The sequence below is a fragment of the Hemiscyllium ocellatum genome, chromosome 15 (assembly GCF_020745735.1).
Source record: "Hemiscyllium ocellatum isolate sHemOce1 chromosome 15, sHemOce1.pat.X.cur, whole genome shotgun sequence".
NCBI classification, from domain to species: Eukaryota; Metazoa; Chordata; class Chondrichthyes; order Orectolobiformes; family Hemiscylliidae; genus Hemiscyllium; species Hemiscyllium ocellatum.
In genome coordinates this window covers 4475024-4502170 of record NC_083415.1, presented here as the reverse complement: position 1 = coordinate 4502170, position 27147 = coordinate 4475024, and the positions used below count along the sequence as shown (strand labels likewise).

The 27147-nt window shown below is 42.3% G+C and overlaps 2 protein-coding genes across 2 annotated transcripts in view; one reads left to right on the top strand and one right to left on the bottom strand.

Moving 5' to 3' along the window:
- The window catches only part of ppp4r1l (protein phosphatase 4, regulatory subunit 1-like), a 139458-nt gene extending 127425 nt beyond the window's left edge, over positions 1–12033 (bottom strand). The window contains exons 1-2 of the mRNA XM_060836247.1: positions 11953–12033; positions 11807–11851 (exon numbers count right to left, since the gene is read on the bottom strand). Of these exons, the coding sequence (XP_060692230.1) occupies positions 11807–11851; positions 11953–11959 (52 nt within the window). The 5' untranslated portion in view covers positions 11960–12033. The remainder of the gene's footprint in view (positions 1–11806; positions 11852–11952) is intronic.
- Positions 12034–12343: 310 nt separating this feature from the next.
- Positions 12344–27147, top strand: part of rab22a (RAB22A, member RAS oncogene family) — a 52534-nt gene continuing 37730 nt past the window's right edge. The window contains exon 1 of the mRNA XM_060836246.1: positions 12344–12581. Coding sequence (XP_060692229.1) covers positions 12546–12581 — 36 coding nt within the window. The 5' untranslated portion in view covers positions 12344–12545. The remainder of the gene's footprint in view (positions 12582–27147) is intronic.

The window sequence follows — 27147 nt, the reverse complement described above, 5'->3', positions numbered from 1 at the left end:
TTTCTGAGCAATTTAGTTAGCCTGTCCACAGTCAGAATTTGTTCTTGGATATTTCTTTCTCCAGCAACCAACCAATTCCTCATAATTTTGTGGAGTTTATGAGCTGCTTACAGATTCAAGCAACTTTGTGGAGTCGTTTTGTTTTTTATTTTAAAAACCTTTCCTTTAAGTCTTTGTGCCATCCTTTCATTCACACCCTTGTAGAGAGCTGGAGTCACTAACCAAGTTTGGCACATCCTAATTAACTGAAAGGGCAGAGCACGGTACTGAATTTTAAAATGCAGTTGCGTTAATTTTAAACCAATTTGTCTCAGGTCTTTTGAGCTAATTGGGGACTTGGTTTGAGATTATTTTAAACCTATATTGTTCAGAAATTCAGATTTTTAAGTTTCCCCAGTTTTTCCACAATTAGCATATATTATCTACTCCTCTACATATTCCAATTTATCAAATGAGTTTGCTGGAACTTGCCATCAAATAGAGTCATAGAGACATACAGCATGGATGCAGACTTCTTGGTCCAAATTGCCCAAATGCAACGGGAAGTGCAACGAGAGAAGAAAAGCGCAAGTGGAGGAGTGCATGCGCATGATGGGATGGCATATGGGAAAACGAGAGGAGAAAGGGAGCAGGCATCGGGAACGGCAATGGAAAGCGCCAAGGGAAGGGCGACAGGAAGTGTGATGGAAAGCACATGTGGGCAAAGGAGACAGCAGTGTGTGCACGAGGGAAAGGACAAGGACAGGGGACACGTGAGGGGAGCGCGACACAGGAACACGCGACGGAAAGTCCAAGAGGAGACATTTGCGCACGACAGAAAGGCAAGAGGAGAAACGGCGTACGGGAGGAGAAGCTTGACAGGATGCGCAAGGGAAAGTTCAAGGGGAGGCGTGCACATGCAAGGAACAGCACGAGGAGAGTGTGCGCGGAAGGAGAGACCACAAGGAGACCACAAAGGAGAGGGCGAGGAGAGTGGGAGAGCACCGGCAGAGAGCAGGCGCACAAGGGTGCGTGTGCGGGAGAGCGCGAGGAGACAGCAGTGCATGCGAGATAGAGTATGGAGAGAGAGCACATGCAGGTGAGGGAGAGCATGAAGGGAGAGTGCAAGAAGAAAACGCGCGCATGCTCGAGAGAGAGCGCGAGAAGAGAGAGTGTGTGTACAAGGGAGAGCACAAGGGAGAGCGTGAGGACAGGGCGCACGAGAGCGCAAGGGGGGTGCATACGAGCCCATGAGGGAGAGGGCATGCATTCACAAGGGAGAGCACAAGGAGCGAGCGCACCACACAAGGGAGAGCGCAAGGAGAGCACACGTGCACAAGGGTCAGTATGAGGAGTACTTATGCGTATGAGGAGAGAGCGCACGTGCATGAGGGACAGCTCCAGAGAGAGACCGAGGAGTGCACACATAAGGAACTGCCCGAGAGAACATACACACACGAGCAACAGCATGAGGAATGAGCCAGAGAGAACGTGCGCACAGGAGGGACAGTCCGAGGAGTGGGCGCACATGCAAGGAGAGACAGTGGGCACATGAGGGAGAGCCGAAGGAGAGAGACCAAGGAAAGTGTCCATGAGGGACTGCCCGAGGACAGTGCGTGCGTGCACGAGGGAGAGCATGTGAGGAGAGATTGCATGGGAGAGAATGCAAGGAAAAACAGCATGCTGAGGGAGTGTGAGGAGAGGACGCATGCTGGAGAGTGAGAGGAGAAAGCGTGCGTAAGGGAGAGCGCAAGGACAGAGTGCACGCAAGGGACAGCAGTGCACGAAGGAAAGAGCGAGGACAAACAATGCACGCATGAGGGACAGCACTCGCGAGCGCAAGATGAGCACGTACATGAAGATAACCGTGGGAGGAATATGCGCACATGAGGGTAATCATGAGAAGAGCATCTGCATGAAGGAATCACGAGCAAGTGTGCACGTGAGAGAAAATGCAAAGAATGCACACGCTCACACACGCAAGATGAGCAAGGGGAGCGTTGTGCATCCCTTTGTGCTGTACCTTCCGCATGCGAATGTACCCTTACACTGTCCCCTGAGCCCATACACTTGTGCTGTCCTGTGTATGCGCACACACTCATGCTGTCTCACTTGCGCGCATATACTCTTGCTCTATCTTGAACATGTGCACTTCTGTGACGAGCAGCAGGAGGGGAGCCTGCGATCAGGGACAGCATGAGGGTACATGGGCGCGCTAGTACCCTTGTGTTCTCCCAGGGTACGTGGGCAAGCGACAGGAAGAAAACATGAGGGAAGCGTGCATGTGGGAAACTGTGAGGGGTGAGAGAAAATGATACCAAAGTGCGCGAGAGAGAAAGCTACGGGAACATGGACAAGACAAAGTGAGGAAGAAGAGTGCGAGTTACAGAAAATGTGGAATGGATTGATCATATGGAGGTCAATTAACTCAACATCATAGAATGAGGTCCCTGATTGGGGCTCTTCATCTCTTCCAACACAGTGCCCTGGCTGACATAAAAGAGTGAATTTCAGGGACACTAATGCCCTGATTGCCTGACTCTGAGAGGCAGTGCTGTTGTCAAAAGCTACAGTTTGTAAACAAAGAGTGATTGATGATGGGATGACGCCCTCCATCGTATTATTTCAATGGCGATGGAAATAACACAATAGAGTAAAGCATGATCCTGAAGAAACTCGCTTGCAACAGCCCTGATGAAGTTGGTGAGGTAAGCTTTTTCTTATATTGTGCCTTTGGGAAGCTTGACTCTTTTGAGCCAGCCATCAAGGACTCCAGACAAACAACATTGTTTCTCATCTGACACAAAGATTAACTTCCTGATAGCCTCTGGAGCTGCAACTTTTTCTGGCTTTAAGATGTTAAATTTTCCTGAGGCACAGGAAACTAAACACTTTCAGGAATTGGAAGTGCCAGTGTTAGATTAAAACTTCCATATTTTATAATGGGATATGCTGGTTTCTGTTCTCTAGATTGTTTACTGTATCACATCTCCATGACACTAGACTCCTTTGGCTATAAAGTCTGTGAGCATGATCTTCACTTCCACAACCACCTGATGAAGGAGCGGTGCTCCGAAAGCTAGTGCTTCCAAATAAACCTATTGGACTATAACCTGGTGTTGTATGACTTTTAACTTTCGGAAATTGACTGACACAGTTTAGGAATATTACATCCTCAAGCCTCCTTTAATTCTAAGATGCTATTGCTTTTACTCGGGAATCTGTTATCAGCATTTTTGACTAGGTTAAGAGGATTGGCAGATACCAATGAATTTGGTTTAACCCTAAATGAGATGCTTAGAGATTGTCTAGTATGCCAGATTAATAATCTGACTATGCAAAACACCTACTGGCTGAGGGTCAGAGGACATCACACAGGCACTACAACTAGCCTTATCATCGGAAAATGCAGCAAGTGGAGCACAAGTTGCAATGTATTCTGATGGATGTGGATACCGCCACCAGTTCACCCAAGCTTGAGGAACAGCATGTGAGTGCAGGCAACTGCATAGCCTCATTCAGAACATACTCTGATCAGAGTAACTTTAAGTCAGCCTACAGTAAAATCCCAAAACAAACCAAGTCTCGGACAAACAGCGACAAATCTCTTCAGGATCTTTCCATTAATATATTGGAATTGATGTTGATATACAGATTCAGGATAGCAGAGTCCTACTAGTATTGAAGTGGAGGAAGGTAATTCATGGACCAGCATCCATGAAGTTGTCCAGGAGAGTTCATACCCTGCAACGTCCAGCTGCAACTGGTTTGGAACAGTTATATCACTTAGCAACATCTAAATCAGAGCCAATCAAATAATTGTCTGGTTAAATGGCCATCTGGTTCAAATGATACCAGTACAGCTGTATAAGTGATCACAGAACCAGTTTCTAATAAAATTCGCTCTCGGTCTGGACTCCAGCCCTTAAATTTGTAAAAGACTTCAGCTAAGCAGAGACCCTATCCCAGGGAATCTTCATAGATTAAGGGTACAACTTTGGCTCCAGTCTCTTTGAGAAGCAGTAAAGGGTCAGGCCCAATCTTGATGGGGCAAAATTAGTTGCAAGAGATTCACCTAGATTGACTCAACATTTTTCAATTAGAAAATGGCTGCCTGAGTGAAGTCCTAATTAAATATCCTGAGGTTTTCCAGGAAGGTCTAGGAACTTTCAGTGTAGCCAAAGTAACTTTATATGTTGACCAGGAAATAATTCCATGACACTCGAAAGCCTGTTCAGTGCCAGTTGCCTTACTCACAAAAGCAGAAGAATTCAGAAAACTGGAAAGTGGAGTCTAATTTGCAGAATGGGCAGCACTGTTCACAACAATTTTGAAATCTAGTGGGTCTGTTTGCCTTTATGGGGATTCAAACCAAACAGTAAATTTTTTTGCAATTGGATGAATACTCATTCATTTGGATAGAGGATTTGTACGCAAAGCTGGCAGGAGCATTGTCCTTCATGATGCTTGACATGAGCCCCGCTTACTTGCAATTGCATTTAGATCAGAATTCTTGGAAAAGTGTTATAACTAATACTCAGGGGGGCTTATACCAATACATCATCAGACTTGAATTTTTCAGCAGATGATGGAAAACATTTTGCAAAGTCTACCTCAGCTCACAATCCACCTAATAATGTTAATAACAGGGAACAAAAACAGGAAAAATTAATAAGGAACACTTAGAGAACCTGGACATCATCCCAAGGCATTTTTTGAGGCAAGTGCCTCAGAAGGGAAAAATGTGCGTTCCAGGCTTCCCAAGTGACCTGCTTGGGCTACAGGATTGACAAGACTGGGTTACACCCATTGGAAGATAATGAGAGCAATCAAAAGTGTCCCAGACCTTATGTTTGTCCAAGACTTTAAGTCCTTTCTGGGTCTGGTAAATTACTATGCAAAGTTCGTACACAACGTGGCACCATTGCATCAACTCCTATAAAAGGGTCAACCTTGGAAATGGTCTCATAGATAGGCCTTAGCTGTTAAAGAAGTAAAAAAATGACTAATCTCTGCACTGTTACTCTGTGATCCCGAAAACAATTTGTAATGACAAGTGATGCCTCCCCGTACGGTATTGGAGTTGTATTAGCTCAGAGGTGGCCCATTGAAGAGGAATGTCCAACAGCATCCAATATAACCAAATAGAAAAGGAAGGATTCATAATCATATTTGGAGTCAGGAAATTTCATTATTTTCTTTTAAGTTGAAATTCATGATAATCAGGGACCACACTCTCTACTTGGTCCACTTAAAGAGATTAAAGTGGCATCATCCATAGCTTCAGGCTGCATTCAGTGGTGGGTTCTAATATTAAAGTGTTTATAATTACAGATTACAGCCACCCAGGAGGCCAAGTAGTCAATGCAGATGCATTGAGCCACCTTCCATTAGTGGATATATCACTGGTGGTACCCCTCATGGAGCAGAGTGTTGAGTTTTCTGGATATGCTCCCAGTCACAGCTGACAACATCAGACTTTGGACACAAAATTTCAGTCCTTTCCCAATGAAACAATTGGCATTAATGGGGAAAACCAAAGGGCCACTGCAGCTACAATTAACACCTTTATGGACTCAACAGTCCAACTCACAGTAGAGGACATGTTGTTATGGGAGAAAGAATGATGGTCTCAAACAAAGGTCACCATCAAATACTGCTGAACTCCACCAGGGCCATCCAGTTCACAAAAAGATGACGACAAAGAGTTATGTCTGGTGGCCAGGCTTGAACTCAAACGAAGCACTTTAGTGGGACAGTACCCAGAATGTCAACAAGGACAAAAATGACTGCCAGCAGCTTCCCCACATTTGTGGGAATGGCCAGGTAAGCCTTGGACTCAGTTGCATGTTGACTATGGAAGTCCGTTCATTGGTTCAATGTTTTTAGACATTGTACACACCCACTCAGAAGTTGGACAAACATACATTCATCAAACACTGGAGTGACAATAGAAAGATTGCGGATATCTTTTGCAACACACAGAGTCCTGGAGGTTTTGGTAACAGATAAGGGACCATCTTTTATCATCAGGGAGTATAATTATTTCTTAAAATCAAATAGGATTCAATGTACAAGGATAGTTCCATATCACCCATCATCCAACAATGTGGCAGAAACAGCAGTCCAAACTTTGAAGACAGGCCTGAAAAGAAAAGTCTATTGCCTGATTAGTTACCAAGTTATCAGGGTCCTTTTTGGATTTCAAACCACTGAGAGAGCCTGGCAGAGTTGCTAATGAATAAAAGACTGTCCATCAGGCTAAGTCTGATCTTCCCGGACCTGTGAGGGAGATTGAAATGGCATCAGGAACTCTAATGCCAAACCCAAGACTTCACCAAAGGAAAGAGACAGTTGATACGGGGAAAGAGTTTGGTGCAAGAATCATGCAAATGGTGTCACATGGTTAAGATGCATTATCAACATGAGATCAGGAACAGTGACTTTTCAAGTTTGGTGTGACAGTCCTGAATAAGCATGTGGACCATTTGAAAGCTGAAAATTTGCAGACTATGCAGGAGTAAAGCTCTTCCTTCAGAGTCTTCACAAATACTGATGACTCCCCCTCTCCATCAAACATTGAGTCCGCCAAATCGGAGATGGACGTGATGAAACTAACCACCTTGACATTTCTGTCTCCAGAAGAGGAGAGCAAAAATCTACCGAGACACTCCAGACTCAAGAGGCAAGCTCCTGCTCGTTACACGCCTTCTCTGTCAGATTCTGAGTTGGTGGTGTTAAAACACTCCAGGAGGCTCTCAAAGAAATCAGACAGTCCTGCGTCCATGAACTCAGAGGTGGAGAGATGTAATGATTGTTATGAACCTCATAGAATAGAAGCTTCCTGATTAGGGTTCTCAATCTGTTCCAACCACTGAGCCCTGGCCAATGTAAAAAGAGTGAATGTCAGGGATATTGACGCCCTGAATTAACAAATAAAGGGTAATTAGCGATGGGATATTAGTTATTGAAGAGTTATAAAAGAGAGACACAGACAGGCAGAGACAGAGAAAGAACGAGCAAGACAGGGAAAAGAAAATGCCTTACTTCAGCAAGGCATTTGATAAGATTCCCCATGGTAGGTTCATTCAGAAGGTCAGGAGGAATGGAAATTTAGCTGTCTGGATACAGAATTGGCTAGTCGACAGAAGACAGCGAGTGGTAGTGGAAGGAAAATATTCTGCCTGGAAGTCAGTGGTGAGTGGTGTTCCACAGGGCTCTGTTCTTGGGCCTCTACTCTTTGTAATTTTTATTACTGACTTGGATGAGGAGATTGAAGGATGGGTGAGCAAGTTTGCAGACGACACAAGATTGGAGGTGTCGTTGACAGTATAGAGGGCTGTTGTATGCTTCAGCGTGACATTGACAGGATGCAGAGATGGGCTGAGAGGTGGCAGATGGAGTTCAACCTGGATAAATGCGAAGTGATGCATTTTGGAAGGTCGAACTTGAAAGCTGAGTACAGGATTAAAGACAGGATTCTTGGCAGTGTGGAGGAACAGCAGGATCTTGGTGTGGAGGTACATAGATCCCTTAAAATTGCCACCCATGTGGACAGGGTTGTTTAGAAAGCATATGGTGTTTTGGCTTTCATTAACAGGGGGATTGAGTTTAAGAACCGTGAGATCTTGTTGCAGCTCTATAAAACTTTGGTTAGACCACACTTGGAATACTGTGTCCAGTTCTGGTCGCCCTATTATAGGAAAGATGTGGATGCTTTGGAGAGGGTTCAGAGGAGGTTTACCAGGATGCTGCCTGGAATGGAGGGCTTATCTTACGAAGAGATGTTGACTGAGCTCGGATTTTTTTCATTGGAAAAAAGGAGAGGGGACCTAATTGAGGTGTACAAGATAATGAGAGGCATAGATAGAGTTGATAGCCAGAGACTTTTTCCCAGGGCAGAAATTGTTAACACGAGGGGTAATCGTTTTAAGCTGTTTGGTGGAAAGTATAGAGGGGATGTCAGAGGTGGGTTCTTTACACAGAGTTGAGAGAGCATGGAATATGTTGCCAGCAGCAGTTGTGGAAGCAAGGTCATTGGAGATATTTGAGAGACTGCTGGACATGCATATGGTCACAGAAATTTGAGGGTTCATACATTAGGTTTACCGTATAGGAGGATCAATGGTCGGCACAACATTGTGGGCTGAAGGGCCTGTTCTGTGTTGTACTGTTCTATGTTTTATGTTTAAGAATGCCAACGAGGATTTATTTCTATTCATTCGTTGGATGAGGACATCACTGGCCAGACCAGCACTTGTTGACTTAAAAAAAATGGCAAGATAGTTTTCAAAACAAATAAATGGAGAGGGAAGCATTCCAGCTCAGAGAGAATGAGGGTGATGAGTGAATGGAACTTGTACAAGGTTGGAAAGAGACACCAGACTTTCAGATGAGCTCAAGTTTATGGAATGTGCAAGGTCTAGAGATGCCTGATGTCAAAGCTGAAAGTAAACATGTCCAAGTGATATTATGCTATTGAAAATTCTACTCTCGGTCAAACAGAGCAGTAAAGTTACAAAAATCATTTCAGCCTCGGACTGTATCCAGAAACAGGAAAAGTTTGCAGTGCAAAGACAGCGGTGATGTTCTTGCCAGTAGTTAATGACAACCTGGGTAGATGAGCAGAAAAGAGGGATATATCATAGACAGTCAACAACTTGAATGAGGTGGCAGTGTAGTTGAATTAGATGCTGTCAGCAGGCATGTGGTACCTTATAAATTTCATTGCGAGGGATGGTGTTTACATGAGAATAGAAACAGGCAAAGGACAAAAGCTTTTGTGGAAGCAGAGAGGGGAAGGTGCTCTGGAGACAACAACACAGCAGTGGGAAAGAAAGTCATTACAGGTGATTCTTTGGCTACAGCTGGATCGACAAGAAGGGAACAATGGGTTACAGTCAGGTCCAAACTTTGGAACAAAGCAGGGTCATTAGAGGAGGATGGCATGATCAATGGTGTCATTGGCTGTTGATGGGTGAAAAAGAATGAAGTGAGATTGTTTACCACAATCAACACAAGACAGAATGCCATTTGTGTATTTAAGGGCTGTTTCAGTACTGTTGCAGAGGCTAAAACCTAATTTCAGATGCAATCAGGAGTTGGATGTAAAGAGATTCTGAGTAGAAATAGCTGTAGTTCAACAGTGTAGATGTTCGATAATTAACTCAGTGACATCAAGCTTTTACTTTGTTTAATCAGAAATGCTGCAGTGACAAAGCAGCTATAAAGTAACCCATGTTTGTTACAGACAGCTTAAATTTTCCAACTGTGCAGTCTGCTTGTGACAACTATCAGCCTTTTAACCAAGGACATTTTTATAACAGCAATCTTGAGTTGAGATAACAATAGCAGTGTGCAAATTCAAACAACCACAGATCATTAGATGTCTGTACAATTTTACAATTATTTACATATACGTTTGAAGCTGTAAAATCATGTAATTTAAACTCCCAGTAATTGCTAAAGTTTACATAAAAAAAACCTTTGGATATGATTTTCGTACAGTACATAAAAAAACCTTTTTTGTCAATCCTCATTCAAGTTGTTTTGTTCCAAATAGCAGGATCAATATTCAGCATATAAATCAGTGACAATTGTGGCAGTCTCCAGCAGACCATAACAATCCTAGATATGACAAGCTGATTTCAGCAGGGATTGCAGCATAGTTCCTATAGCTGGCCCCATTGTTCCTGCATGTGGGCATGGATGCTGGTCCATTTACTGAGCCCTGTTGAAGTACATGTGTGAACAATGAGTAAGAAGATGATCTAGCTGTGTTGTGATGCCCCATTTGGTAAATAGCCTGTCATTATTCACTTGCTATCACAATAGTGCTTTGGTGAAAAAAATTAAACCAAGGCAACATTTGTCTGTTCAAGTCATAGTAAAATTAATCCACTAGTAATATTTGATGTGGAGATCTTGCCAGACTCTATGAACAACACAAAATTCAATCAACTTGTTAAAAATTTCTGGTAATGGTTGTACTGCTTGCCTGAGGCAAGAGTCAGCATGCTTCAAAATGTGATCATTTGGCAGAGAATTCCCTTAGGATTGCCTGAAATAAATGGTCCAAGACATTTGCAAATCTTTTGGTGGGCCACTAGAGCCCAGCACAGAAACCTGTACACATGTAGAAATTTTGACAAAAAGGAGGGGAAAAACTGCCAGGGATAAAATGTGGACACTGTCAAAAACACATCTCAGAAACACTCGCATCCTTAAATACCTAAGTCTACCCAAATAGGCTACCCCCATAATCCCAATGCCCTAAATCTGCAAACACACAAAACACCTCAAGGAAAGTAATTTGAGTCTATCCTTACTTTGTTTAATTTTAAATAATCCTTGTCTCTGCCTCCACCACAAAACAACGCACTACTGGTACAAATTCAAGCAATACATTTCCAATGTGGCCAATTCTAACATCAAAATTAATCAATTCAGTCAGTGGAGCAAACAGGTGTAACCTTAAACAAAAATAGAAATAGCTGCAGAAATTCAGTGGGTTGGCTACATCTGTAGAGAAGCAGAATCAACTCTGGTCCAGTGACCCTCCTCAGAACAGACCTGCTGAGTTTCCTCAGCTATTTCTGTTCTTGTTTGTTTTTGTTAGGTGTAACTTTAATTTTATACTTTTCTTCACCAGGATTTTAGCTCCTGATGAAGGGCTTATGCCCAAAATGTCGAATCTCCTGCTTCTCGAATGGTGTCTGACCAGCTGAGCTTTTCCAGTGCCACACTTTCCGATCCAGGATTTTAGTTACCTTATTAAACTCCGTATTAGGCAAGCCCTTTAAAGTAATGGATCAGTTTATGACAATTAGGTTTTTCTATGCATAAACAGTTTTTTCTGTGGCACAAGACTAAAAATAGTATGCAAAAGGTAAAAACAATGACTGCAGATGCTGGAAACCAGATTTTGGATTAGTGGTGCTAGAAGAGCACAGCAGTTCAGGCTGCTCCGTGGATGCTGCCTGAACTGCTGTGCTCTTCCAGCACCACTAATCCAAAACTAAAATAGTATGCAACTGGTATATGAAATGGTAGCCCATAGGTTCGCCAATACAGTGCTTTTAAGATTTGGTCATAGGAGATAATGTAGCTAACACTTGCTAATATTCCAAACATTTATTGACTTTTTTTAAATCCATGAAGAAACAAACATTTTGTGGTGTATTTTAGTTTGCCTCCCTTCAATCATCTGTTCTAGCAGCCTCATGAAATTTAACAAAATAATGCCTAAATCCTCCAACTTATCAGTAAACTCAACAAGATTCGCTTGTTCGAACCAGGGCATCCACGGGAAATTGAAGTCGTATTTAAAACTAAAGAGGGATTTCCAAAACAAAAAGCAACAACTAGTACATACGCATCCACATCATCGGGACAGTTGTCTAGTCATTGAGTCACTACTGCAGCGTTCAAGTACACAGTTCAGCTCAGAGACAACGGCAACCTCCCCAAACCCACTCCCGGAGGAGCAAGGTCTGAAGTTATTGCGATGGCGATAGTAACATCGAACCCAAAAGGAGAAGGGCAACACCGAGACCGAACACGATCAGTCGCTGACAGGCACCTCTCCTACGGGCAGCGTGAGATTGAGGGCTCGGGGCGGGTTAAACCAGAGAATAAACTCAACATCTGGTAGGAACGTCCAAAGAACCAGCACGGGAAATTGAAAGAAGAGGTTAAGGCCGGGCTGACAGGGCACTGATCCCCTTCCTCTTCACCCCTCACCCCCCGAGCCACTACCTCTGCAACCGAGGCCGGGGCCCCCATAGTCCCCATGACCCAAAAAACAACACATCGACGCCATACTCACATTCTTCCAGCTCGTCCTGTGAGTCCTCGTAATACAGGGAGAGGCCTGGGGGGGGGAGAGAGGAGATGAAGAAAAACAGAAAGGGTGTTAAAGGGCGCCGATAAAGAGTGTCAAAACAGCGGCTAACGGGCTAAGGACTGACATACCCGCCATCTTGGATGGATCTGGGAGGGGGGAGGGGGAGGGGGAGGGGCAGGACACCCACTTCCGTGATTAAAGAACAAAGTAAATGAATGCGCCAAGCGCAGCAAAACGCTTTCTGGCAGCCATCTGTCAAACAGCAATTTCGAATCAAAATTAAAGCTGGGTAGAATTGTTTTCAAATCCAGACCGACGATCACGTGCTCAACGTTCCGGACCCTCCCCTCGGGCTTCACCTCGCCTCATATTATTTTTTTTTTTAAAAAAAAATTTACAGTGTGTATTTTACCCTTTTTAAGATCCGAACAGGAGGCAATGCCGTTCGGGGAGTGACTTCTCAAAAATATGTTGGCGTTGCGAGCTGTTCGGTGGAGGGCAGGCGTTGGTCACGTGACGGTGCTGGGGTAAGATGGTGGCGCTGGCCCTGTGGAGGGCGAGTCTTGTTGTGCTTCACAGCGGCTGACTATCGGCCTGCTTTCCAAAAAAAAATTACGTTCGAAAAGTTACCTTTTCCCACTTTACTCCCCTTTGTCTTCCCCCTTTAAATGTCCTACTGGAGATGTGTGTGGATTTCTGAAAGCTGCCAGCTTTTTTTACCATGGCTTTGAGGGAGCTGAAAGTTTGTCTGCTTGGGGTAAGTGGTTGTCCCGGTTACAGCCGACTTAAGGTAGTTAGCTCAGCGGCAGTTAACGTTTGACGTTCTGTACTGTTGCCTTTTGCTGTGATAAATCTCTGCAGTGGATTTCAAATGATGAACGAACAGTAAAGGAAAGAAGAAACTGCGCGTGTAGAAAATCTGAAACAATAACTCAATGTTGCTAGCACCCTAGAGAACACCAGAGGCAAAGTAATAGGTTGGGAAGTAGTCACTCTTATAAATTGTTTAGCCAGAGGTTTAAAAAAAAATCAGTCTAGGAGAAAGTGAGGGCTGCAGATCAAAGCTGAAAATGTGTTGCTGGAAAAGCGCAGCAGGTCAGGCAGCATCCAAGGAGCAGGAGAGTCGACGTTTTGGGCATGAGCCCTTCAAGATAAGAAGGGCTCATGCCCGAAACGTCGATTCTCCTGCTCCTTGTGATGCTGCCTGACCTGCTGTACTTTTCCAGCAACACATTTTCAGCTTAAAAAAAAATCAGTTTCATGTTTTTGCATTATGGGACTTTCATGTCAACTGGTGGTTATTAAAAGGAAATAAGTGTTCTATGTTAAAAGAAATAATTGTGGACTAAATAGTAAGAAGGAGCTGTTCTAAACTGCAGCAGTTATGTGTGTCATAGTTGCTGATGGTATTATTGAACAAATACTAGTCAGCTCATGCCACTTAATGACCCTTTTAAAACATTAATAAAGAGGTACCTGCTTATTAAAAGTGTACACAGATCAGCTGTTGTATTTTTCTACATACTTTCGAAATGTGGTAATGATTGTATTTACCTGGTTGTGAAGAGGTTTGATCAGCTTAGTTGGCTGGGCAGCCAGTTTAAAATTTAAAGTAATGTTAATAGCACAAGTTCAGTTCCTGCACTGACTGAGCTGATGATGATGAAGTTAAAACACGATCAGTTGTCTCCCTCTTGCAGCCCAATGGTGTGGTTTGACTACAGTGACTTTATCCCTTTAATTGGCTGTGCAGCACTTCTGTACATTGAAGTTTCAAAAAAATGTTGAACAAATACAAGTTATTTTCAAACATTGTAAAAATGTTGTCAACGGCAAGACCTAAACGAATCAATGGGACACTCAGGGGACCACCAGTATCAGGACTCCTGGTAGAAGCAGTTATGCAGAAGTTGGAAGGAGTGGCCATCTCCATGATCCAGCCCAAGCTTTGGATCCGTTACGTGGATGATACCTTTGTCATCGTGAAATGAAACAAATTAAAAGAAACCCACAAATGCAAAAAAAAATCCTTACTGCCATAAAGTTCACCAAAGATGAAGAGAACAACAACAGACTAGATATCACAGTAGAATGCAAAGCCAATGGAGAGCTGCAGACCAGTGTTTACAGGAAAGCGACACACTGACCAGATACTCAACTACAAGAGCAATTATGCCAACACCTACAAACAGCTGCATCAGTACATTATTTAAATGGGCCGCAACACACTGCAGCACCCAACAACTAAAGAGATGGCAAAGAAAAACACCTAGACAAGTATTCAAGAACAACAGGTACCTGATAAGTACAGTCCATCAATTCTTAAACAACAAACCTAAACAAAAAGACACAATAAGCCCAGAGACACTAGCCACACTACTATGCATTAAAGACATCTGAGATGATGACGAGACTACTCCAGCCCCTAGGTATCATGGTAGCCCACAAACCTAACAACACACAAAACAGCCTGTACCCCATACCAACAACCAGAGAACCAATGTCATATACAAAATAATATGCAAGGACTGCGACAAACATTACATCGGACAGATTTGCAGGAAACTAACCACCAGGATACACGAGCACTAGCTAGCCACCAAAAGACACTATCATCTATCACTATTATCCTTGCACACAGATGATGAGGGACACCAGTTCATCTGGGACAATACGACCAACTTGAGACGGACTGAACAAAAGCATGCAAGGAAATTCCTAGAGGACAGCCTCTTGGAATAAGAATCGGAAGTAATATCACTCACATAGAAAGCACGACAGAACACGAGCGCATCACCGAAGGCTCACTGATGTTACCAAGCATGGTGACAAAACATCAGAACAAATCTTCAAGCTCAGCGAGCAAACTGACAGGCTGAACCACAACCTGAGTTACAAATCTTCACAAAATGCACAATATTGTCAGTGCTATCTATGGTAATTTCTAGGTTTGAACTGAATCATGTGCTTAAATATGCTTTTGACAACTGTCTCTATGCATGTTGTGTAAGAATTGGTGGACTGTGTTTATTGGGCCCTGTTGTCAACTAATTATACTGGTGAATTTCACCCAATCTTTTGGAAGGATTGACTAGTACGAGTAGCCAAAACTGAAAGGATAGAATTTGTAATTTTGAATTTATTTGTCTTTGATCTATTTTGTCGTCATCACCACTCACTGTCAAACCATCAATTCCCCTCCCTAGCCAAATTTGGCATGAACGGTTCTGAGTTTAAAACTAATGCTTTTGCAGGCTGATTGATTTTAAATAGAGTTGTACGTCACAGAAACAGACTCTTTGTCCCAACTCACCCATGCTGACAAGGTATTCTAAATTCATCTAGTCCTATTCGCCAGCATTTTGGCCTTATTCCTCTAAACCCTTGCTATTCATAGACCTGTGCAGTGTTTTATAAATATTGTGAATGTACCAGTCTCCACGGGCGTGGGCAGCACGGTGGCACAGTGGTTAGCACTGCTGCCTCACAGCGCCTGAGACCCGGGTTCATTTCCGAACTCAAGCGACTGACTCTGTGGAGTTTGCACGTTCTCCCCGTGTCTGCATGGGTTTCCTCCGGGTGCTCCGGTTTCCTCCCACAGTCCAAAGATGTGCGGGTCAGGTGAATCGGCCATGCTAAATTGCCCGTAGTGCTAGGTAAGGGGTGAATGTAGGGATATGGGTGAGTAGCGCTTCGGCGGGTCGGTGTGGACTTGTTGGGCCGAAGGGCCTGTTTCCACACTGTAAGTAATCTAATCTAATCCATTACTTCCTCTGACAGTTCATTCCTTGCACGCACCACCATTTGCATGAACACCTTACTACCTGGTTCCTTTTTGAATCTTTCTCTTTTGTCTTAAACCTATGCCCTCTCATTTTGGACTCCCCTACCCTGAGAAAAAGATCTTGGCTATTCACTCTATCCATGCCCCTCATGATTTTGTAAACCTTACAAGGTCATCCCTTTCGTGGTCCAGGGAAAATAGCCCCAGCCTATTCAGCCTCTTGCAGCTTAAACTCTCAACCCTAGCAGCTTCCTTGTAAATATTTTGTGCACCCTCACAAATTTAACAACATCTTGTGCTAAAATTTATATTTTTCACCTGTAGGCTACACTCAGGCATTGGTGAAATTAAATATTGGTAGACACTTTGTTTTCCTAAATATTTACAACCACATTTTAAGTATATTACATTTTAAAAATAAGTTAGCATCTGTATATTAAACAAAAATCTGAATCATGACTATATTAGACATTTGCAAAGGAATGTGCTTTGCTGTAGATGCTTGTTATACACAGGGAAGACAGATTTCTATGATTAGACTGATTCTTCTGTATTCTAACTGAGTGATCCAATTTGAAAACAAATTACCTAGTGTGTAAGTTCTTTACTGGATGCTGTATAATTTAGTAATTTATTCTCATTGCAAGCTTTTAAGAAATCCGGTGACAAAATTAATCTCACTTGGTTTAAGTGAAGGAGTAATACAGACTTGCAGAATACAACACATCTGACCCATCAATTTGGCACTGGCTGTCTCAAAGGGTAACCAAATGGTTCTACTTCCATGCTGTTTACTCATCCCTGTTAATCTTTAAAATCCTAACTACCTGTTGATTTTGTAAAAATAGTAAAGCCTTTCCCATGTCACTACTTATTATCATTTCTTGTCCACGTTGAAATGTACTTGAATCAATTTTGTTGAAACTCAAGCATAAAAGCAAAATACTGTGAGCATTGAAAATTTGAGCAAGCACAAAAGAAAAATTCTGGAGAAGTTTGTATCAGACTTGAAATATTCTGTTTGTCTCTCCAGAAATGTTGCCAGACCTCCTTAGTAGCTCCAGCATTATCTGCTTGTTTCTTGAAAAACTGCCCATTGCTAAATATATCTGCCTGTTTTTGCCAATGCATCCATCTTGTGTTCACTAATTGTGTATTTGTTTCCTTTTTAATACAATTGTCACTTCAGGGAGCACAGTGCCTTGACTGTCATCCTGTCACTGTGGGTTAGACTTGAAGTGCAAAATGAGTTTATGCAATCTAGTGCCAATTTCTCGTCAATATGGGTAAGCAATATGAAGTAGTTTTCTTTCAGGTCGCAAGATGTGAGGTATGAGAACTAAGATAAGTGTCATTCCAGTGCAGTAAATGTGGTGAGATTGCAGGTGAAGCATGTGATCTTGCAGACTGGAGTGTGCCTGATGTTTGCATCTAGTGATGTACCTAACCTAAAGTGTTCACATAGGTAGACAGGGTAGAGAAGAAGACGTTTGGTACTCTTGCCTTTATTGGTACAGGAGTTGGGAGGTAATGTTGCGGCTGTATGATACATTGGTTAAGCCACGTTTGGCATTCCATTATGGTCTCCTTCCTATCGGAAAGATGTTCAACTTGAAAGGGTACAGAAAAGATTTACAAGGATGTTGCTATGGTTGGAGGATTTGATCTAAAGGGAAAGGCTGAATTGGCTGGAGCTATTTTCCTTAGAGCTTCGGAGGTTGAGTGGTTACCTTTTATAGTGGTTTATAAAATCATGAAGGGCCTGGATAGGTGAATAGAAAAGATCTTTCCCTAGGCTAGGGAGAGTTCAAAGCTAGAGGATATAGGTTTAAGGTGAGAAGGGAACTAGGGGCATTTCTAAAACACATTTGAAATAGAGTCACGTAAAGATTAATCTGCAAGAAAAGGCATAATGAAATAGGAGGTAACATATTAAGATGGATTAGAGGGTGAATAGAAGCAAAGAATAGGGAGGAATGTGGCATTTTCAAACTGGCAGGTAGGAATACTATAAAGGTTGGTGCTTATTAGTATTTAAGACCATCAAAAGATAGCACAAAAAATTAAGTGGGAGAAGATAAACTTTGAGGTAATACTTGCAAGTTATATCAAAATGCACAGCAAGAACTTCTTTGTGTAAAATGAGCGAGGCCAAAGTTAACATGGGTCCTTGAGAGAGCAAGTTTGAGGGACTAATGCAAAACCAGGAAATGGCAGAGGTTCAATAAATACTTTGCACAGGTCTTCATGGGAGACATTGATAGCTTTCCAAAATTACTATATAATCGAGCCACAAATAGGAGAGGAAATAAATATAATAATTATTACTCGAGACAAAGAGCTAGGGGAACTGGCTAAATTAAAATGTTTGATAAATTACAATTTTATTGTTTATTGATCTTTAAAAATTATCAAATACTAACTTGTTATAGAACCTTCGAGCAATACGTTGTAATACAGGCAAAAGCGATAGTATCTTGAATTCCAAAGTCACCGGTCAATGTCAACTCCAAAGATTGATTATTCTAAACTGGAATTCTTTTCACAAATTCATTAATTCTTTAACTGAATATACAATTAGTGAATAAAAACTGAAACACAGCTTCTCAGTCCTGCAGCCTCCTGAGTACACGGCTTTCTGCCCCCTGGATAAAAAAAAACAGCTGAAACCAACTCGATCAATTGTTTTTCAACATTCTCTATGGTTTGCCAGCCAGCACCAGCCTCGTCTTGATTGACCGATGCAATAGCTAGCTGATGGACCATGCAACATCCAGCTGATAGTCTTCCAGCATAACATGTCCTAGTGTTGAAAGGTCTGCAGTGTGCTTAGAACAATAGTTAACCTGCAGTTTCTTGCCAGGTCAATTACCAAATGCAAATATCAGTTTGTTCTACTTTTAAAATAAACTTTTCAGAGTTTGATGCTATAGCTCACAATTCCAATGCAAAGTGAGAAAAATAAAGAAAATCAGTGATTGTCTCAACGCAGTATTTAGCAATACATAACATAATAATAAAGCAGACACAATATAACTTCATAGAGGAAAAAATCATGCCTGACAAATTTACTAGAATTCTTTTGAGGAAGTAACAAGCAGGATACATAAAGCAGTAATAGTTGAAGTAATATATTTGGATTTTGAGAAGACATTTGATTACAGGCTAACCTGCAGTACCTTAAGTTCTTTTCCTGAGATTTTGCACACGAGATACAATTTGTGCACACTAACTTCTGCAAACTTAAGTTTACTAAAGCTTGTATAAACTAGGTGACCCCCTAAACCAACTCCCTTTTTTTCTGCAGGCGTGCGAGGTTGAGTGTGAGGAACTGAACAAAGAAAACACATCCCTTTATACAAGTTGTTGGCCTACTTACAAATACTCTGGCCACTCCCCCATAGTCACATGTCACTCAAGACAACCCTCCGTTACTCTCAGTCATATGTTACCCCAGGTACAATTGGATTGGAGATGGCAGTGTTCTTTGGAGGTGCCTTGATGCATATCAGTCTTGAGACAGGCAGCCACTCTTCTCCTTCCTGCAGGAGAAAATATCTGCACATTGACTTATTCCAATATAGTCTGGTGAACAGCTTGTACTTCAGAGTAGTTGACAAATTTCAGTGTTAGAACATCCTGCTATTTGATCATGCCCACTTGTAGTTTTATGTTGTGGTTTTCCACTGGCTATATTAACATCACCTGCCCTATGATGCTTAGAATTTTTTGCAGGTTTAACCATACTCATGGTCTTTTATTTATGTTACAACACAGTGGTAAACCCCTCTATTAATTAGATCAAACACCCAGAAAAGCTCGTCTCGCCTCATAATCTGTTAAAACAAGTGACAGAACTCCCAAATTCCACTCATTAAAGAAAATGACATCCACTTATTTTTTAACTCTGTGAACATAAAACAACTATTCACAATTCTAAGCCTCCGTTTTTCTTAACTGCTTATAATCTGCCTTCAGCTCTAACAATATGCAGTTCCAATAAGACACTTATTAGAATTACATCAACTTAATTTCAAAATCTCTGTCACTGTCGTCTTCTGTGTCTGTCTTCTTCTGGCTGAGGATCCCCCAGGGTAGATGTCTGTCGTTTTACTGCAAATATGTTTCATATGAAAAGGTACCTTTTGATAGAAAGTGTTCCTAATTTCTTGGAGAGCAAGATGTTATATTTCCTCACGTTTCTGTCTCGAAGGCAGTTGCCGTCTCTCTTAAAGGTACAGGGCATGCCTTCAACTTCATATCAGTATATCCTTTGCAGGAAGATCATGGTTTTAAAAAAGTGGCTTGCCTTGTGTTCCATGACCACATGCTCTTACTACTGAATCTGTTTTGTGTGGCTAGCACAGTCATATGACAAGATTACATAATTCTCTAGATCAACAGAAGTTATCAACTCCGATTTCTGGTTTATCCCAAGTATCATCCTGTGGAAATGTTGCGCTGGTGACCAATGACTTTGACAGAACTAAGATTTCATGTCATCTACAATTTTTTTTATTTTGAAGTTGCCATTGAGAAACTGGTATGGTGCATTCAATTTACTGTTAGTACATCCAAAATGCAGTTCGGGTGTTCCAGGATATTGACCCAGCAAGACTGAAGGGATTGTAATATTGTTCCAAATCTGGATGGTAAATAGTTAAAAGGGGACTAATAGGCGGTAGTGTTCCCCTGTATCTGGAACTATGTCTTTCTACATGGTGGTGGTCACTGGTTTGGAAGGTGCTGTTGAAGGAACATTCGGAAATTTTTGCAGCGCATCTTATATGCTGCCATGTCATTAATGGAGGAAATGAATGGCATCACATCCACAAACAATCAAGCTGACTGCTTTTTCCTGGATGATGTCAAGTTTCAAGTGTTGCTGGAGCTGAGTGAGGAGTATTCTATCACATTCCTAACTTATGCTTTAGGGAGTCAGGAGGTGACTTATTGCTGCATCATTTTTAGCCTCTGACCTGCTATTGTAGCCCTGCATTTATATGGTGAGTCCAATTCAAATATTGGTCAGTGGTAACCTCAGGTATTGACCATGGGGTATTCACCAGTGGTAACACCAGTGAATGTCAGGAGTGGTGGTTTGTTTGGCACGAAGTGGAGGTGGTTATTGTCTGACATTTGTGTGATGTGAATGCTACTTGCAACTTGTTAACCCAAACTGTTTATTGGTCAGTTCTTGCTCCATTTGGATGTGGACTGCTTCAGTATCTGAAGAGTCACGAATGATACAGAACATTGCAATCGTCAGCAACGCCCCCATTTCTAACTTTGATGGAAGAAGACCATTGAAGTAGCTTAGTAACCTGACTCATTTTGACTTTGCCTCTACTCAGTCTTTCTTGGGTTGCCTTTTGCCAGATAAATTACATTCTGTTAATCCTTTTCCTGATAGCGATAAATTGTTTTCACCTGACAATTTGGGACTTTGGTTCAGTGGAATGTAGATGTTGCTGACTGGACCAACATTAATTGTCCTTGAAGGTAATGGTGATGAGCCATTCTGTTAAGTGATCCACTATTCCTCCTCTGCCTTCATCTGGCCAGTAGGCACCTTTTGCTTATTTAACTTCATAGTATAAATATTCAAAGTTTGGGAGAAGATTTGTAGCTCGGGTGCTCGTTGTTGTGGTTCTGTTCGTCGAGCTGGGAGTTTTTGTTGCAAACGTTTCGTCCCCTTTCCAGGTGACATCCTCAGTGCTTGGGAGCCTCCTGTGAAACACTTCTGTCATATTTCCTTCGGCATTTATAGTGACTTGTCTCTGCCGCTTCTGGTTGTCAGTTGCTGTCTGCTGCAGTGGCCGGTATGTTGGATCCAGGTCAATGTGTTTGTTGTTAGAATCAGTGGATGAGTGCCATGCCTCTAAGAATTCCCTGGCTGTTCTCTGTTTGGCTTGCGCTATAATAGTGTTGTCCCAGTTGAATTCATGTTGTTTGTCGTCTGTGTGTGTGGCTACTAAGGATAGCTGATTGTGTGTCGTTTTGTGGCTAGTTGGTGTTCGTGGATGTGGATTGTTAGCTGTCTTCCTGTTTGTCCTTTTGTAGTGTTTTGTGCAGTCCTTGCATGGCATTTTGTACAATACGTTGGTTTTGCTCATGCTGGGTATCGGGTCCTTTGTCCTAGTGAGTTGTTGTCTGAGAGTGGCTGTTGGTTTGTGTGTTGTTCTGAGTCCTAGTGGTCGCAGCAGTCTGGCTGTCAGTTCAGAAATGCTCCTGATGGATGGTAGTGTGGCTAGTCCTTTGGGTTGCAGCATGTCCTCGTTCCGTTGCTTATTTCTACTTTCTTATTTCTATATTTGGTATAGTGTAGTGCAGGGAGTAATCCAAGGATTATGATCTATGATGCTGGAACTGTGGCCTAACCAATGTTTCATACTGTTCCATCATAACCTCCCTGCTCTTAAACTGTGTCTTGGCCAGTAAAGGCAAGCACCACATACACTGCCTTAACTGCTTTATCCTAAGGGACCACTGTACTTGCACACCAAGGTCCTTTGTGATGCTCTGTGCTTTTCATTATGCTACCATTCATCATGTGTTTCCTTGCCTTGTGTTTGTCCTATCCAAGAGCATCACCTCATGTTTACCCAGGTTGAGTTCCATTTTCCATAGAACAGTCTGTCCTCCCGTAATCTAAAGGTGTACATTTTCAATACTTATCACCCCACCAATTTTTGTCTCATCTGCTGATCAACTCTCCTACATTTTAAAGTCTAAATAAAGTCTAACTGTAGATCCAATTTGCCAAATTTCCTTGAATTCCATGGGCTCTTATTTTTGCCCATGGAAATATAATTTTCAGCTGCTTCATGGTCAGCAGAAGCCTTTTCGCCACAGATTTTCAGATATTTTACACCATTCTGATGCTTAAATGTCTGCAGCCAATCTTCTGAATGTCGATATTGGCCTTTAATGTTCAGTTCATTATGATATTTTCTGACTTGTTTCATAACCATCAAACCAGTCAGTGGCATAAGTTCACTTTTTGTTGTTGAATCCACTCCATTGATATATGGTTAAGATATTCATTTTTTGCCCTATGCAGTGTTTTCCTATTTCCATTATCTCTGGTCATCACTATTACGATAAAACTTGAGTAACGTGTCTTTCTGTTTCTTCAAATCATAAACAGTAGTAGTTCCAACACCATATTCTTCAGTAAGATGCCGCACAGACACACCACGATGAAGCTTGTGCAATAACTCTGTGCATTACTGGTAACGTCAGATGCTTCCTTTTCTTATTATTGTTAGGCATAGGTGTAACTACAGCTTTCTGGCATTTTCACAGTGAAATTTAAACAATTAAACACAGTGTGTAAAAAAAAAATACACAATTGACACCTGCCAGTGCTGGGCCACGCTGCCACATGGGTTGAGTAGGTGTGGCCTTCACCTGCTAAAGAAACCTTGTTTTGTTATACAGACATGACTGATGCTCCACACTCCATGAAAAAACTTCAGATTTTGGAGCTTTTCAAATTTTGGAACTTCGGATAAAGGCTAGTCTACCAGCATTTCTGTGACTCCAGGATGGTGTGTTGCCTCTCTAGTGCTAGGGTCAGGGATGTCACTGAATGGTGGGAAGGTAATGAATTAGAAGTCATGGTACATGCTGGTAACAATGACATGGGAAAAGTGAAAAATGAGGGCTTGCATCACCAATTCTGGGATCAAAGCAACAGATTAAAAAGCAAGACATCAATGGTTGTGATCTCTGACTTACCCCCGGTGCCACATGGTGGCGAGTTTAGAAATAGAACAGATTAATGCCCGGCTTGAGATTAGATTAGATTAGATTAGATTACTTAGTGTGGAAACAGGCCCTTCGGCCCAACAAGTCCACACCGACCCGCCGAGGCACAACCCACCCATACCCCTACATTTACCCCTTACCTAACACTACGGACAATTTAGCATGGCCAATTCATCTGTCTGCACATCTTTGGACTGTGGGAGGAACCCGGAGCAAACCCACGCAGACACTGGGAGAACGTGCAAACTCCACACAGTTAGTCGCCTGAGGTGGGAATTGAACCCTGGTCTCTGGCGCTGTGAGGCAGCAGTGCTAACCACTGTGCCACTGGGCCGCCCCAAGAGTTAGTGCAGGAGGAGGATTTTAGCTTCCTGGATCACTGGGACTATTTTTGGGGAAGGTGGGAAATGTACAAATGAGACAGTCTGCACCTGAACCATGTTGAGACAAACGTGCTTAAGGTAGGTTTGTGAGTGGTGTTGGAGGAATTCAAGAGTCAGTGAGAAATGGAGGAGCTAATATGTAGACAAATGAGAGGTAAGAGTATTAATCAGGTTAACAAACGAGGGGATTTCAACTTTCTCCATGTAAGTTCAGAGAGTGTTAAGGATTTAGAGAGGATAGATTTCTTGAAATGAACAAATGGGGTTTTTTTTGTATCACTATGTAGAAGGTCCAATAAGGGATGGCAGAGTGCTGAATCTGGTTCTGGGGAAAGAAGCTGGACCAGTGTTTGTGACAGCAGGGAAACATTTAGGCGATAGCAACCACCACACAGTGTGGTTCAGGTTTGTTCTGGACAAGTGTGGAAGGGGGGGAGCCTGCAAAAGGTTGCTTTGGATTGAAGGAAGCTGAAAATGTGTTGCTGGTCAAAGCACAGCAGGCCAGGCAGCATCTCAGGAATAGAGAATTCGACGTTTCGAGCATAAGCCCTTCATCAGGAATGAGAGACAGTAGCCAAGCAGGCTAAGATAAAAGGTAGGGAGGATGGAGGTGGGATAGGTGGAAGGAGGTCAAGGTGAGGGTGATTGGCCGGAGTGGGGTGGGGGTGGAGAGGTCAGGAAGAAGATTGCAGGTTAGGAGGGTGGTGCTGAGTTGAGGGAACCGACTGAGACAAGGTGAGGGGAGGGGAAATGAGGAAACTGGAGAAATCTGAATTCATACCTTGTGGTTAGGCAGGTTTTATTAAAATAAAACAGCACCTGCCACAGTAGATTGGGGGCAGGCTGTTGCAGGTAAGTCTACAGTGGAGAAATGATAGGAGGCATTCAGGAAGCATGTGGGGATGTCTAGGACAACACAGGACTGGGTAAAGATGAGGAGTAGAGCTTTTAGTAAGCCCAAAGGGAGCAATTCAACTGGAGATGAATACAGGAAGGAACACGAAACATGAAAAAGGACAAGCAAACAGGATTAGGGAGAATCCTAAGGTATTCCATAAATACATGTAAAGGGAAGAGGTTAACCAGGGAAATAGGGCACTTAATGGACCAAGGGTGCAATTTGTATGTGAAGCCTCAGGATATTGTAAGGGTGTTGAATAAACTCCTCTTCAATCTTCACTCTGGAAAAGGAGAATTTAGGTACAGAATTTAGGAAAAGTGACTGTGAGGAACTTGCACAGCTTGGTATAGGAGGGTCTGTGGGGCTTAAGAACAGACAAGGCAACAGATTGCAGAGGCTGTGAGGCAAACTTTTAATTCCATTCTGGCCATGGGAAGTGCTAGAGAATGGCTAACGTGGTTCCACTTTTCAAGAAAGGTTGTGGAGATGAACCAGGAAATTGAAGATCAGTGAGTCTCATGTCAGCAGTAAGGCAACTATTGGAGAAAATTCTGAAGGAACAGATTAATACCCACCTTTGAAAAGGTATGGGTTAATAAGAGATAGTCATCATGACTTTGTCAGAGGGAGTTTATGCCTAACAAATTTCTTAGAATTTTTTGAAAATGTTCGTGTGCATGAGGGCAATTCAGTTAATGTAGTTTACATGGATTTTAGCAAAGCTTTTGACAAGGTCCCACGTGGAAGGCTGAAAAACTTTAAACTTAGATTGATCAGAAACTGGCTGAGTAATAGGATGCTCAGGGTAGTAGTAGAAGGCTGTTTAAATGACTGGAGGCTGGTGTCCAGCATTGTACCACAAGGATCATAATTGGGAACTTTTTATTGTTTGTTATATACACAAATTATATACAGTATTTGAAAATATGGGGGCAATGTTAAACAAGTTTGCAGACAACACAAAGATTGGAAGAGTGATTAATGGTGAAGGTGATGGTTGTAGATTACAGGAAAATATAGATTGTTATGGACCAGGCCAGACTCCCTCAAAACATTTCAAGAAAGTAGCCCAGACCCTAACTTTGCTAGTTGTTTTAAGCAAGTGTAATGTGGATCTTCCAGGAGGGATGCAGCTGGCCCAACCACTTAGGTTTTATACAAAACTTGTTTATTTACTGGCAGGGAGATTAGCTAGAGCTGCTTGGGAGGATTTAAATGAGTAAGGTGGGGGGTGGGACCCAGGGAGATTGGAGGAAAGAGATCAATCTGAGACTGGTACAGTTGGGAAAAGGAGCAAGTCAAACAGACAGGGCAGGCAGGAACAAAGCAGAGAACAAGGTAGGACTAGCAAATTAAACTGCACGCACTTCAATGCAAGAAGTCTAACAGGGAAGGCAGATGAACTCTGGGACTGGGATATCATAGCAATTACAGAAACTTGACTCAGGGGACAGGACTGGCAGCTTAATGTTCTAGGATACAAATGCTACAGGAACGACAGAAAGGGAGGCAAGAGAGGATGGGGAGTGGCGTTTTTGATGAGGGATAACATTACTGCTGTTGTCATCGGATATTCCGAGGAATACACTGGGGTGGAACTGAGAAATGAGAAAGGGATGATCACCTTATTGGGATTGTATTATAGTCCCTCTAATAGTTGTAGGGATATTGAGACACAAATTTCTAAGAAGATCTCAGTTATCTGTAAGAACCTTCTCAAAGAACTCAATGTTTGAGGCATGACCTACTCTTCACAAAACCATGTTGACTATCACTAATCAATTTATTTCTATAGATATACGATTTAGAATTATCTCTTGTAACCTTTTCCAACACTTAGCCTACAACAGAAGTAAGGCTCACTGGCTGATAACTACCAGGATTGTCTCTACTCTCCTTCTTGAACAAGGGAGTAACATTTGCTATCCTCAGCCTTCTGGCACTATTTTTCTCAACAATGATGACATAAAGATCAAAGCCAAAGGCTCGGCAGTCTCCTTCCTAGCTTCCCAGAGAATCTTCAGAAAAATCTCATCGAGCCCACGGAATTTATCTATTTTCACACTTTGAAGAATTTCCAACACCACCACCTTGTGAACCTCCATCCCGTCTAGTCTCAAGCCTGTTTCTCAATATTCTCCTCGACAACATTGTCTTTCTCCAATATGAATACTGATGAAAAGTATTCATTTAGCGCTTCCCTATCTCCTCTGACTCCAAGCACAACTTCCCACTACTGTCCTTTTAATTATTACTACTTTTCATCATTTATGTAAATGATTTGAATGTGAATATTGGAGGTATAGTTAGTAAGTTTGCACATCAAAATTTGGAGGTATCATGAACAGCAAAGAAGATTACCTCTGATTACAATGGAGTCTTGATCAGATGGGCTGATAAACTGCCACTTCTCAGCCTAACTTAGATGAATGCCAGGTGCTGTACTTTGGAAAAGCGAATCAGTGCTGGTCTTACACGCTTA